Source organism: Diabrotica virgifera, chromosome 5, assembly GCF_917563875.1.
Source record: "Diabrotica virgifera virgifera chromosome 5, PGI_DIABVI_V3a".
NCBI lineage: Eukaryota > Metazoa > Arthropoda > Insecta > Coleoptera > Chrysomelidae > Diabrotica > Diabrotica virgifera.
Genome location: NC_065447.1, coordinates 251,639,381 through 251,653,992, shown reverse-complemented (window position 1 = coordinate 251,653,992; position 14,612 = coordinate 251,639,381). Strand labels below are relative to the sequence as shown.

The following is a 14,612-nucleotide window of genomic DNA, read 5'->3' as shown; positions in this document are numbered from 1 at the left end:
ATTGTGTTTTCTTCTTTTTCCTATTTCATTATTCCACAGTACGCTGTTTAGACAACCTATTGGTTTTCTGGATTGTGTTATTCTTCTCTTTATTTCTTCATCATCTTTCCCCGTTGTGTCAAAAACGATTCCTAGATATGTGTAATGGTCGCAGGGCATGATGATTTCATTATTTTCTAATAAATGTGATGTTCGATAGTTCGGTACCTATTGGCAGGTATTTTGTTTTTTCTGTATTAATTTCTAGTCCCCACTTTCTATATTCTTCTTGTAATTTCCTTGCCATGTACTCTAAATCATCTTTATCGTTTGCTATAACAACCTGGTCATCAGCAAACTGCAATGTATATAAACAAATCTCTCCAAGGTCTACGCCCATGCCTCTGCATTTTCGTTTCCACTCTTTCAATGCTTTTGCAACATATATTTTAAATAAGGTCGGTGATACACAGTACCCCTGACGTAGACCTTTATCAACCAGGAAGCTTTGCGATAATCTGTTTCCAATTTTTATTTGTGATGTTGACCCTTCATACAAATTTCTTAAGGCTTTTATTAAGGTGACACTAATATTCGTCTGTCGTAACACGTTCCAGAGTTTGTTTACAGGAACTGTATCGTACGCCTTCTGCAAGTCAATAAACATGAGGTGGGTTTCTTGATTTGTGCTTAATTTTTTTTCTATTAGTTGTTTGAGGCAGAAGATATTATCAGTACAGCTTCTTCCTGTTCGAAAACCGGATTGTTCTTCTTCCTCTTGGTCTTTGTACTCCTTCTCAATGCGGTCTCTAATTATTCGTCCATACAAACGGCTGAATGTACTAGTCACTGATATCCCTCTATAGTTTTCACATTTAAGCTTATCTCCTTTCTTATGGATCGACGAAATATAAGCAATTTTCCACTCGTCGGGTACGGGAGAACCATTTATAAATTGATTTATGCACCAAGTGACGGTTTCAAACAATTTTTGTGATCCACATTTTATTAGTTCGGCTGGGATATCCCCTGGTCCTGGAGACCTACCGTTTTTCAGTTCTTTTATAGCTTTTCTAATTTCTGTCACTTGTATTGTTATATCTTCAACAAAATAACCACGCTTTAAGACGTTTTTTCGCAAATAACTCAAATAGTAAGTATTTTGTCGAAAAAACATTCTCAGCAAAAATATAGCCTGTAAAAAATTAAAAAAAAATGGTTTATATATCACGTCTCTACACCTAGTAGAAGCAGAGTTATAGCTAATGAAAAATAGGTTCATATTCGTCAAATTCCAAATGGAATACTTTAACGTGAAATAACCAAAAATGATGCAAATTTCGGGGAAAACTCATTACAACTTATTTAAAGTGTTTAAAAAAGCTTCATTTTTGTTTTATAAAAAAAATTTCTAGCATCAAAATTAAACAAGTTACGCTCAAAATAAAGTTAGTCCCTTTTGGTTTTGGTAAAAAATTCGAGACAATCACCCCCTAATTAGTATCTTAAATGAACTTAATCGTTACGACTTCACAAGTTTCTTGACTCGTGTATATATTATTTATATGATCTGTAAGTTTCATCAGTTCAAAGTCCTTATTATTGAAAGGGCTGTTGTTAAAAGGGGTTGAACGAGTCACTGATCACGAATGTATGCAAATTTAGAAACACCAAATCTAAATCAATTTTTGTCTAACACAAACCAAAAAAATACATGATATTCAGAAAACCAAATCTGACTTTTTTGTTTTTTGAGATTTTTGGAATCTCTAACAGTTTTTAAGTTATTTTGAAAAAAAGCATATTTTTCAAAATTTTAATTTTTAAAAATTTTAATTTGAAACCAAATTTTTTCAAAAATAAGCACTTTGAACCGATGAAACTTACAGTTCATATAAACACAACATAAGTAAAATAATTTGTGGAGCGGTAACGATTAATTTCATTTAAGTTGCTAATTAGGGGGTGGTCTTCCCGATTTTTTTTTGCAAAAACAAAAGGCACCAACTTTATTTTGAGCGTAACTTGCTTAAATTTAATGCTAGAAACTTTTTGTAAAAACAGAAATAAAGCTTTAAAAAAGTTATAATGTGTTTCCCCAAAAAGTGCTTAATTTTTTGGATATTTCACGTCGAAATATTCTATTTGAAATTTGGTGAATATGAATCTATTTTTCATTGACTATAACTCTGGTTCTACGAGATTCAGGGACCTAACGCGTACACCATTTTTTTTTACTTTTTTATAGGCTATATTTTTACTAAAAACGTTTTTTTCGACAAAATACTTACTTTTTGAGTTATTTACGAAAAACCGTCTAAAAATGTGGTTATTTTGTTGAAAAATGACCATATTCACTCGCAAATAACTCGAAAAGTGTTGACTTGGCGAAAAAGCTCTATAGAACAAAAGTTACTTAAAATTAGTCAGTTTATCCATTTCCGGATTTATTTTGGACATATATTTTTTCACCCCCAAGAGGGGGTGAAAGTCACCCCCAGGGCAAAAGCACACATCGGCACAATATCGCTTTTTTTTCTTTGACATGTAAGCTATAGGTATGCCAAATTCCATGTCAATCCAAGCGGTTCTTTAAAATTTAGAGCAAAAACCGTGAAAGAATGGACTATAAAAAAATATAGTTTTCTTTTAATAAACCTTTGTTAGAAAGATCTGGTTGTATCATCATCTGAGACCTTTAAACGTACTGATCTTCGGATTGTGTTTCTAGTATACCTAAATAAGAGAACTAAAAGAGTCATTAAAATTCAGTTCAACGGAATGCTCTTGTTCGATTTGAGAAAAACAGCCCTATTCTGTAACTTTTAACAAATCGAATAGAATAGGCTATTAATTATGTTCAAAATAAGAGAGCTAAAAGGAACTACAACTTTAACGGGATTTTATTGTCTCATATAGTCAATGGTCCTCTAAATTTGAAAAAACCGCGGAGTGCTACCATTTAAATGGGTGCGTTTTTGAGAAAAGGGTGAATTAGTCCCTAGGCACAGGGTGAATTAGGGTGAGTGCTATGCACTTTTGGTACAAAGACGTCTACAGGAAAATTATTCAAGGTTAAATTTACTATCGAAATATTACATTTTAAAGTCAAAAATATTTTAATTTACAAAAATATATTAAAAAAAAAACAACACGAAAGAAAGCTATTTTGTTTTATAACTTTTTCCACGGGGATACAGGTATAGATATTCCTTCAGCAAAAAATAACACATTATTTCTCTTTAAAATGACGTTTAGTAGAAGTCTCTAGGATTTATATTTTCCGAAATAGGATTTTTCAAAATTCGCCGCTCACAGCAGTTTGGGCCATTTTCCTCATTATTTCGCAAATATTGTTCTGTAACTTTTTTTACGCATTTCTAGGTATACGCGATGATTTATTAGAAAGAGGAGTCAATTACCTTTAAAATGGTCTATTGTATAAGGTTGCTTGACTATTTTGAAGCAAGTTCTGCTTTTTCAAGGCTTTATACTTTTAATGATTTTTGATATTTTTTATGATTATTTTTTAAATTTCTCATTAAGACTTTTTTTCTTGCACATTTAGGGATATACATTGTATAATAGAAAATAGTATATTTTCTTTACTTTAAAATGGTGTATTCCAAAAAAATCTAGGACTATTTTTAAACAAGATATCCGTAGGATATCCAAGAGTATCCGTAATTTGAAATTTTTTTAAAATTTTTTATTTTTTTTTCAATTAGAAGAATATAATTGCATATTATAATATAATTTTTAATTCCAAATAATTTTTCTTAATAACACTTTTCGATATTGTGAAATATAAAGGTACTTTACTCCTGAGCAAATTCATATTTTTTAACATACCTATACAGTTTTAATAAAATTTTATATCTGATGATTGCATTTTAGGTTTCAGACTAGGCAGAGCATTTTATAAAGAATAACTTTTTTTCATAAAATTAATACTAAAAAAGTTTTCCATATGGTTCCAACTATTGCATGTGTATATGTCACTTTGAAAAAGCATATCTTGTTTAAAAATAGTCCTAGAATTTTTTACAGTACACCATTTGAAAGTAAAGAAAATGAGCTTTCCTTTTTATTACACAATGTATATTTATACCTAAGTATACAATAAAAAAAGTTATAATGAGAAATTTAGAAATAATCGTAAAATATATCAAAAATCATTAAAAGTATCAAATTTTGAAAAACCATATCTTGCTTAAATATATACGGCCTTCTACGATAGAATATGTTAAAATTAATTGACTTCTCTTTCTACTAAATGTACCATTGCGTATACCTAGAAATGCCTAGAAAAAAGTTACAGAACAATGTTTGCGAAGTAACAAGGAAAATATCCCAAAATCGCTGTGAGTGGCGAAATTTGAAAAATTATATTTTGGAAATTGTAAATCACAGGGACTTCTACCAAACGCCATTTTAAAGAGGAAGGATGGAAGTTTTTTTTCTGTGAAGCAATGCCTATAACTCTATAACTATATCCCCGTTGAAAAAAGTTATGGGGCCAAAAACAAAATTGCTACCTTTCATGTTTTTTTCTTGCTTTTCTTTTGGATATATTTTTGTAAAGAAACATGTTTTTGACTTTAAAATATGATATTTAGATAGTAAATTTAACCTGGAACAATTTTCCTATAGACGTGTTTGCACTAAATGTGCATACAACTCACCCTAATTCGCCCTGTGTCTAGGGACTAATTCACCCCTTTCTTAAAAACGCACCCATTTAAACCGTAGCACTCCGGTATTTTCAAATATAGAGGTCCATTGACTATATCATATATGAAACAATAAAACCCTGTTAATGTTGTAGTTCCTTTCTAAAATACATAATCAATAGCCTAAGAAATGACTAAGTCGAATCGTAATTACCCGAAATCGGAATGTTGGAATATGTATCGAGTCGTTTTCGTGTTTGGATTGGCATTCCGTAACTCACATCGTAATCAGTGTAAATCGAAATTTCAAACTTCTATTTGACGCGCTCAGGAGGAGGTGGCAAGTGACAACACTGCACGTGAAATAAGTGTTCTGTCATCAAAAAAAGAAGAAATTTTGGTTTGTATTGTATGGTTTTGTTTAAGTTTGACAAATTCAACACAACAAGGATAAAAAATGGCAAGTGGAACACCGATTGGGAATACTAACACCAAAGATAAAAACACCTGCTGAGCATTTAAATTACATAGTAGACGTTATCTCTGAACATAAAATATTATTGCATGATAAAAGTAAGTTTTTTCCTTAAGATACATTGTGTTTTTTCGTTTGAAACACAGTAAATACGTTCAAATCTACACATTCTACCAGTAAATTAATTAGAGTAGGAGTTCTTAAAATGTTTAATGATTTCTATTAACCTTGATGCTGTATAATTATTGGCATATAAAATTAAATATACGATAATCTGAATAAATAACAACGCAGACTAAAATCGCTAATTAATTTAACAAATAAACGTTAAAATAACAATAATAATGCCAATGCGCAAGCGCCCAGACCAATTACGATGTCGAAATGTGATCTCGACAGGGCGTGTGTAGTCGAAATCAATTATTTCTACCCAACGTTCTGATAGTAGAGGTCGAGATGAGTTACAGAATACCAATTCCTACAAATTCTGATACGACCTGCTGACTTCTATTCGATTTGTTACAGAATAGGCCTGATTATAAACAAGGGATCATTTCATAAAACAGATCCCATGTTTATGGAATTTCACGCCTTGTACAATAGTACCCCGCTCGGCAGAACATTAATGAGTCTCTTAGTTCTCTAATATTGTGCACATTTTAATGATACTCATGATGGATCAGTGTCATCTAGATAACATTATAGCTCTTTATAACATGGGATTATGTAAAATTTTCAACTTGCAAATATCTATTTCTTTCCCTTGGCTTTTTAAATTTAGCTACTGTTTATAGCAGCCGTATACTAGGAAAAGTGTAGAAATAATTTCATTCCAACCTTTAGCCGTCGACTTGCATGCATGACTTATATTCTGTTTATATCAGGAACCTACATAGCAGATCGGTCCGGGCAAACAACAAACCCTTAAATAACTTTAAGCTCAACACTTACCCTAAAAAAATTAACATCCCCAACACCATCCACTCTCCTAACTGCCGAGCGTTCGCGGCTTCCCTCCCGAAGAACATCGCCACGTCCACTCCCTCCAAAGATGTACCTGATGGGGAGTTAAACTCTATGTACGGAACTCCGAGGTCTTACCAAAGTCAGTTGAGTTATTCTAGTGCTGATGAGTATAAAACCCCAGAAGTTTCGTTTAATCACAGGTCTGATGTTTTCTCGCAAAATTTCATCGAGTTGCAAAAATCGTCTTCCACTTCTGTGGTAGAGAGGATGAAAAACAACATGCTCACAGTTGAGGATATTCAACATCGAAAATCAGATACGACGAGTGATCGAGAACCTACAACAGACAATCGATTAAGTCTGAAAGAAATCGAGAAGAATAGGAGAAACCAAGAAGGAGTACTACGTTCCAAAAGCGAATTCGAAATACCCAGGATGCCGGTACAGCCACCTCCGGAGAAATCATTCAGTAGTAAATTATTCAGTTCCGAAAGCTTATTTTCCTTCTTAACCCCCAGGCCTAAACGGAAAAGCATCAGCGAGAACAACAGCCCCCAGCAAAGACACAGTCCTCCTAACCTCTTCAAAGTCCCTAACCCTTTACTTAAGAGTCTGCCCGAGACTCGTACGACTTCGCTGAGCTCGCTACGGTCTGGTCATTCTGCGAACGATGGGCTTAGTGTACAGCCCGTAAAAAGGTATGAATTCTTTTTATTTTATCATTTATTTTATTTTTCCGTTTTTTTCTTGTTTGTGTTTCGACTTTATGTGTTTTGTTTACCTCTAGCTTTAACCTTTTTCCGCTTTTTGTGCCTTCTGTTTTAATTGTCTTTACTATCATATCTTTATTGGCCTTTTTGTTTTAAATTTTGTGTACATATATAACAAACTTTTTGTAATTAACCGAAACAAGTATTATTAGGCCAAATTTGGTGAAATAATTTCTAATTATTTTAGTAATTAGCTGTGCTTTGAAAAAAGGACCCTGAGAATAGAAAAGAGAAATCTTCTAATTTCATGTTTAAATGAATTAAAATAAATAATTACCAACTTACCACAGACTGTGGGCTTTTTCACTACTCAAAAACTTATAAATTGACGTCAGCGGCCATTGTGACAACAAACTAAGACATGAAATGAAATCGAGAATTATTGTGGCTTGGTACAGCGTTAACCAAATTTTTAAAGGCTAGAAAATTATAATGCCACAATACTTGCGCGTGAACTGTTCAGTCAATTTTCCGGACACCCCAATGTACTGCACTGTAGTAAAGCACGGTGATAGTAGCTGTAGAAAAATAATACAGATTTGTTAACTTTAGTTTACTAACATTAGTAACATTCCTTCTAAATTATTTGTAAAACAAAAAGGCCTAAATAACAATTCTATTCTTTCTTACTCTATTTAACATTTCTGTTTATTTATTTTTTGGTTTTCATTACTATTAATCAACAAAAACGACGAATTTCCAGACCTGGCATTGGGCTTCGCATTATCGTACGTATGTATAACGTTTCATTTTTCTCAAAAAAGTTTCATGATCATTAAAGAATCATCTGTTTTGTAGGTACATAAGGTAGTTTTTATAACAAGCGTTTTGATTTAACAGAAATAGTGGTAAGGTTTACATATTCATTAAATTGAATTATATGGGATTATAATACATTTCTGTATATATTTTTTTGCTTTACTAATATGTTGTATATAATCTTGCAAATAACGAGCAATAACGAGTATTTTTATAATTCAACATTTTGTTCTACTACTACAGGGTGTAACAAAAATACAGGTCATAAATTATATCACAAATTCTGGGACCAAAAATAGTTCGACTGAACCTAACTTACCTTAGTACAAATGTTCATATAAAAAAAGTTACAGCCCTTTGAAGTTACAAAATAAAAATCGATTTTTTCCAATATATCGAAAACTATTCGTGGTTTCTTATTGAAAACGGGCATGTGGAATTCTTATGACAGGAGCATCTTAAAATAAAATTATAGTGAAATTTGTGCACCTCATAAAAATTTTATGGGGGTTTTGTTCCCTTAAACCCCCCCCCCCCCCAACTTTTGTGTACGTTCCAATTAAATTATCATTGTGGCACTATTAGTTAACAACAATATTTCTAAAACTTTTTTTTTTGCTTCTTAGTACTTTTTCGAAAAGCTAGTTTTTATCGAGATCTTTTGAATATTTGTCAAATCCACCACAAATTTTTGTACTGTTATGTATACAGACCTGATAATATGAAAATTTATTTATATTAATTACAGTTTGAGGTATATTTTGAACCATATTAGAAAATAAGCCACATTTCGATAAAAGGTGCCTTATCGGAAAAATACTAAGAGGCAAAAAAGTTTTAAAAACACTGTGTTTAATTAATGTTACCGCAATAATAGTTTAATTGGAACGTACACAAACATTTGGGGGGTTTAAAGGCACAAAACCCCCATAAAATTTGTATGTGAACATATTAAAAAAGAAGCCGTATCTCGATTAAAACTGATTTATCGAAAAATTACGAGGCAAAAACGTTTTAAAAATATTGTGTTTAACTAATGGTACCACAATAATAATTTAATTGCAACGTACATAAAAGTTTGGGGGGGGGGGGGAGATGTTCCTGCCATAAGAATGCCACATGTCCATTTTCATTAAAAAATCTCTAATAGTTTTCGATATATCGGAAAAAATCGATTTTCATTTTGTAATTTCAAAGGGCTGTAACTTTTTTGAAGTTATACTTCGTTAGGCGCGATTGAGATTGAGGGTGAATTTATATTGATCTGCGCGCATGCGCACACCGACAGTTTGGTATTAGTCTTTATACGGGCTCTGATTGGGTGTTGAAATGATCTGTCAATAATTGTTCAATATGGAGGTTATCGGTAAACAAAAATGTTGTATAATATATTAGTTTTTATTGTTGTGAGGACAGAAATAAAATCAAATTTATAATTATAGTGACTTTTTAAATAGTTTTGAAAAGCCACAGGTACGTAATTCTAAATGTTTCAGTTGTATTCCAATAAAAAATTATCTTCATACCTATTTGGAAAATGTAAAAAAAATAATGTACTTACCTAGTACTTGCTATGCTATACCCCTAGTAGGCAATGCTTTAATTTACATAATCTGATTACGAACAAACTTTCTACAAATTTTCATCTAATGTATCGTTTTCTTACTCTATACATTGTTGTATTTTAATTCGACAAAAATCAAACTAATAAAAATTCATATAAACAAAATGTCAAAAAGTTGTTCAGTTTGTGTATATTTCCACATGACGTATACGCGAAGGTGGTGCAGTTTGAAATCGCTTCGACTCTCGTACGGAGGGATACACGGGAAGTAGGTTCAAGCCCAATGCAAGTTATATCATTTTTTTAATTTTTTTTTATAGATTTTATGATTGTAAGTATATTATTATATAATTTTTTTCAGAAAATACGTATTTAATTAAAATTTTTGGCAACAATTATTGTTCAGAAATCATTTGTGACATTTTTCAATGTGTTTGTGTGTGTTTTATTCTTTTATTTTTTTAATTTTTGGTATTGTTTTAATAAAAATTTTTGGAAAGTAGTAGAGAAACTGTTTAAAGTATATTGATTTCGTTGAAATCATATAATAGAAGTATAACTTCTTACGTGCGTACAAAGTACACACATTCTTTTTTTGTGTGCATATACTAAGGTAAGTTAGGTTCAATCGAACTATTTTTCTTCCCAGAATATATGATGTAATTTATGACCTGTATTTTTGTTACACCCTGTATATGTATAATATTCCCATTTATTAACATTTTTATTAATTTGTGCCGTATTTTGCTTTTTTACATAACTAAACTATTTTGGTGTTACGCCTATGGTTTGCAGGGGCATGCAACATCGCAAGCTGTTGGACGGCGTGTCGGCAGGTAAGCTGGCGCCGTTAGCCATCAGTCCGGATGATCAAACTTCGAATGATGTCGTTGTAGTGACGGACGTTTCGTCCGATACCCAAAACCCACCTTCAGTGAGACGTCCCAGTATCACGACGTTAGTGTTTTGTCTTATGTGTTGGTCTTTGTGACAGCTGTTTTAGTGCTTCTCGCTTCATGTTGCTTTGAAAATGCTTAGCTTGGCGCGCTTTATAGATATAAACCTTTTGAAAATTTTTTTTGTTAATATTTTTTTATGTTGTAAGTGCAATTTTGTATATATGCAATATTTTGTTTAAAAATATAACATAATATGTTTGTGTTTATCATATTCAAACTTCCTATATACGTGGTGTATGTGTACAATAAATAATTAAGGAAATTATAGGGTGTTAAAAAATACAAAGCTTTTAAATTTTATTCTAAAATGGCTGTTTGTGTATAAAAATTTGTGACTGTTTGTGTATTGTGACATTTTTGGTAATTTTATCGGTTTTATTGTTAAGGTGATGGCCACATTTTGACATCACTAACTTTTTGGTATCTAACATAATTCGTTATATCAGTAATTTGAATGGAATAAATCATCACTGTTTGATATTCTTAGTTCCACTAGATATTTTCGCCAGTACTAGAAGCAGCAGATATTTTTCACTCACTTTCTTTCTGTTAGTTCTTTTGTGTGTTTGCATCAAGATCTAATATTTTAGTACCCTCGTATAAGCATTTAATTGCGCTGCGTAAAATATCTTGGATAGTCTTCTTTATGGATAAAGTTACATTAAATCCTCCTCCAAAGCTATTTACCAAAATTTTGGCAGAAGAAGTATCAAAGTCGCATCAATGCAGAGCAGTAATAATTCCAAATTAATAAATCCACCATAGGTACAATATTCATTATCAGAAAAATAACCGAGAATGGTAAAGACTATAATAAAGTTACCTCCATGTGCTTCATTGACCCTACGTTAGCTTTTGATAGGGTAAGGCTGATTGAGATTATTCGACAATTAAACATCGGGAACCGAACTTTCATAAAAGCAAAAAATAAGCTGTTTAATATACAGGGTTTCCAGAAACTCTACCGACAAACGAAGACAGGAGATTCCTCAGATAATTTTAAGACAATTTAACCCAATTCACCTAGTCCGAAAATGCTTCCTAAGGGAGCCAGAGCTCTTTGAAGATGGCGTCATGTAATTAGTTTTTCTTAAATACCTCCCGAACGCTTCTATTTAGAAAAACAAAAATTGGTATGCATATTTACTTTCCAGAAATGAGTCGACTCCATCCATTGTGAATTTCTAGTATCGGTCATAGGCGTCCGTTTTGGGTAGAACAACGGTTATTTTATCGCATAACTTTTTTGTCTTTAACTTTTAAGCATTTTTGACACTGGATTATTAAATTGTGAGGTATTCTAGTACTAAAAGGTACTCTTGCTTTAAGTCGGTAGGATACACCGTTTTCGAGAAAAATCAATTTGAAAGTTTTTCGTTTGTGGAATTTGAAAAAAAATTTAAAAATTAAAAAAAAAACGATGTATTTTACTAATTTAAAGCAAGAGTAACTTTTAGTACTCGAATACATCATAATTTAATAATCTAGTCTCAAAAATGCTTAAAAATTAAAGACAAAAAGTTATGCTATAAAATAACTGTTGACCTACCCAAAACGAACGCCTATGACCGGTACTAGAAATTCGCAATTAATGAAATCGATTCATCTCTGGAATATAAATAAATGTACCAGTTTTCGTCTTTCTAAATAGGTTTTTTTTTGAATTTTTGTCTTTAAATTTAAAGAACGAAAAATTTTCAACTCGATTTTTCTAGAAAAATCTTATCGACTTAAAACAAGAGTACCTTTTAGTACTAGAATACCTCACAATTTAATAATTCAGAGTCAAAAATGCTTAAAAATTAAAGACAAAAAGTTATGCGGTAAAATAACCGTTACCCTACCCAAAACGGACGCCTATGATCGGTACTAAACATTAATAATGGATGGAATAGATTTATCTCTGGAAGATAAATATGCTTACAAATTTTTGTTTTTCTAAACAGAAGCATTCTGAAAGATATTTAAGAAAAACTCATTACAAGACGCCATCTTCAAAAAGCTCTAGCGCCCTTAGGAAGCATTTTCGGACTAAGTGAATTGGGTTAAATTGTCTTAGAATTATCTGAAGAATCTTCTGTCTTCGTTTGTCGGTAGAGTTTCTGGACACCCTGTATAAGATTCCAATCAAGAGGAATTATCAGGCAAGGGGATAGTCTCCTCCCAGACCTTTTGAACTTCCTTATGGATCATATCAGCAAAGAAGTGAAAACTGTGCAAAATAATTTGCTATGCTGATGACGCAGTGATAATATCTGCAGATGAGCACAATCTACACACGTTTGAAATAGTAGCAAAAGAATTAAATATCTATTTCCATATGATTATGAATGTGTTTATCTATGTGTCCTAGTCATATTAGAAGATAAAGTACAGGGAAAAATATCACTAGGAAGACGCCGGAACTTGTGGTTGAGTTCTGGCGAATTCTGGTGATGAGTGAAGACCCGAGGACATCAAGCATTCAAAGATTCATCGTTTTCACGAACATCATCCAAACTTTAAATATTCAAAAACATTTCAATATTCAACAGACCAGTTGTCTTGCCTTCCCTAGGAGCTTATCTATAATAGAATTAGTTCAGTATGACCAACATGAAAGAAATTGCGTTGACCAGGTAATATCACTCAGTATCAGATAATTTGAATAAGTTTGACACTGACATCAGCGCCCTAAAGACATTTAAGAACTGTGAAGACACTTGAGAACATATTGGTGGTGGTTGGTACTGCATTAGGTGGATTGATGTAACTATTATTGTTTTCTTACATAATAATGCAACGGATAAAGTTCCAGGGAAGAACTACTTGGGCAGCAACGGTCTACTCTATTCGCACCATTGCTTTACCACATGTTTTCATACTTTCTAGAGACAAAATTTCAAATTTAGAGTAACAATAAACTTAGAAAACAATACCACAGTAGAAGTAAGATAATATATACATTTTGGTCATGAACTAAAAATCACTAGAGACAACAAGACTCAACCAAGACAAAGAGTTGGTTTGGATTAGGTTGCATATGGATAAACATTGACTTCATATACAGATAAATAAAGACTCAAGACAAGAACTTAATACCTACTGAATCAATGAGAAAATAGAAGAATACAGATCAAAATCGACAACCAAAGAAATACTATAGAAAAAGAACACGAAAAACTGAAGGATATATTTAATAGTGAAACTCTTGTGATATAAGAGAGAAGTAAAAAATAAATGCGTGCGTTCAGTTAAAACGTATACGTATACGTATATTAAGTATACTTATACTAAGACGAAGAGTACAAATCATTAAATCAGTATTAGTAGCGAAGCCTACATATCAAAAATTAAATAATGTATGAACTGGGAAAGTAATTTAATTCTGAGAATTTTTTTGTGCATGTAATTTGGTTGGATGTATAAAGTATGTCCGTATGTAAAATCGAAATCGGATAGGTATTAGATCATTAATTTGAAATTAATATGATTTTTTTAAACCAGCAATAAAGCACGAGTGTAGATTTAGAGAAGCCCAAACACTACAGCAGACAGCACAGATTGCATGACCCCATTTCACCAGCACTTACTATTTTACGCTTAAATCAGATGAACTCTCTTATTCTGTGTAGAAACTGTAGAATGAAACCATTTTCCCCGATCTTTTTTAACTCTTCTTGCAAGTACATAGTTACTGTTTACATTTTTCTAGATAATATCAAGATATCAAGATTTACATTCTAGATAATAATCATGATAGAGCAATTTTTTTTGTTTCATTTTTTATTGTGTCTTAATATTTCCCTTTTTGTTTTGTCGACTTATAAATCTGTGTTTATGGTATTTTCAATTTTCAACTTAAAATGGACAAAGACATCCTCTAATACACCTTGAAGGCCACATTAGCATAATGATTTTCTTTTATTTTTCTGATTTCTTTATAGTATTCCTCCAACACTCTTGTTTATTTATGTGTTAAACATTATAAAATTTATAATTTTAAGAGATAAGTTGGAACTTATTTATTGATTCTGTTCTTCCTCTATTGCACCAGTTATGAGGTCCAGTAGTTGTTAAACAAAATCAATTTAGAATAGTTATATTGGGTCTTTTAATTACAGAATAAAACACTAGTACACATTTACACCCCTTAAAAAAGTTTTATACAAATAGACAAATGCAGTGTGTGATATATTTCTGTTGACTTTTTAGGAACCCCAGCGCTGGAAGCCTGGTTATTTCTGAGACCGGATCGCTAGACAGAGCAAAGGCAGCATACGAGAGGCGGAAAAAGAATCAGAACCAAGATTCAGACGCCGTGGGAATACCCGGGAGGGTAGAAATCACTAGAGTTAATCCCGACGATCTCATCGAGGAATTATTGAAAAATACTAATTTGGAGCAACCTGACGATTCCGCAGAAAGTAAGTTTTAAAAATAATAAAACTAAATAAATTAATGAATGGATGAACACTTTATAATCTA

General features: G+C 31.9%; 2 protein-coding genes across 5 annotated transcripts in view; both read left to right on the top strand.

Annotated features, from left to right (window-relative positions):
- The window catches only part of LOC126884837 (uncharacterized), a 332,062-nt gene that overhangs the window by 306,503 nt on the left and 10,947 nt on the right, over nucleotides 1–14,612 (top strand). The gene's annotated exons all lie outside the window — the stretch shown is intronic.
- Nucleotides 1–14,612, top strand: part of LOC126884831 (protein FAM102A) — a 287,385-nt gene that overhangs the window by 261,924 nt on the left and 10,849 nt on the right. The window contains exons 6-7 of one of the 4 annotated variants that reach the window (XM_050651098.1): nucleotides 9,982–10,143; nucleotides 14,340–14,551. In XM_050651098.1, the coding sequence (XP_050507055.1) occupies nucleotides 9,982–10,143; nucleotides 14,340–14,551 (374 nt within the window). Of the gene's footprint in view, nucleotides 1–6,011; nucleotides 6,792–9,981; nucleotides 10,144–14,339; nucleotides 14,552–14,612 lie in introns of all 4 variants that reach the window. The other 3 variants (XM_050651097.1, XM_050651096.1, XM_050651099.1) reach the window with 3 other exon arrangements.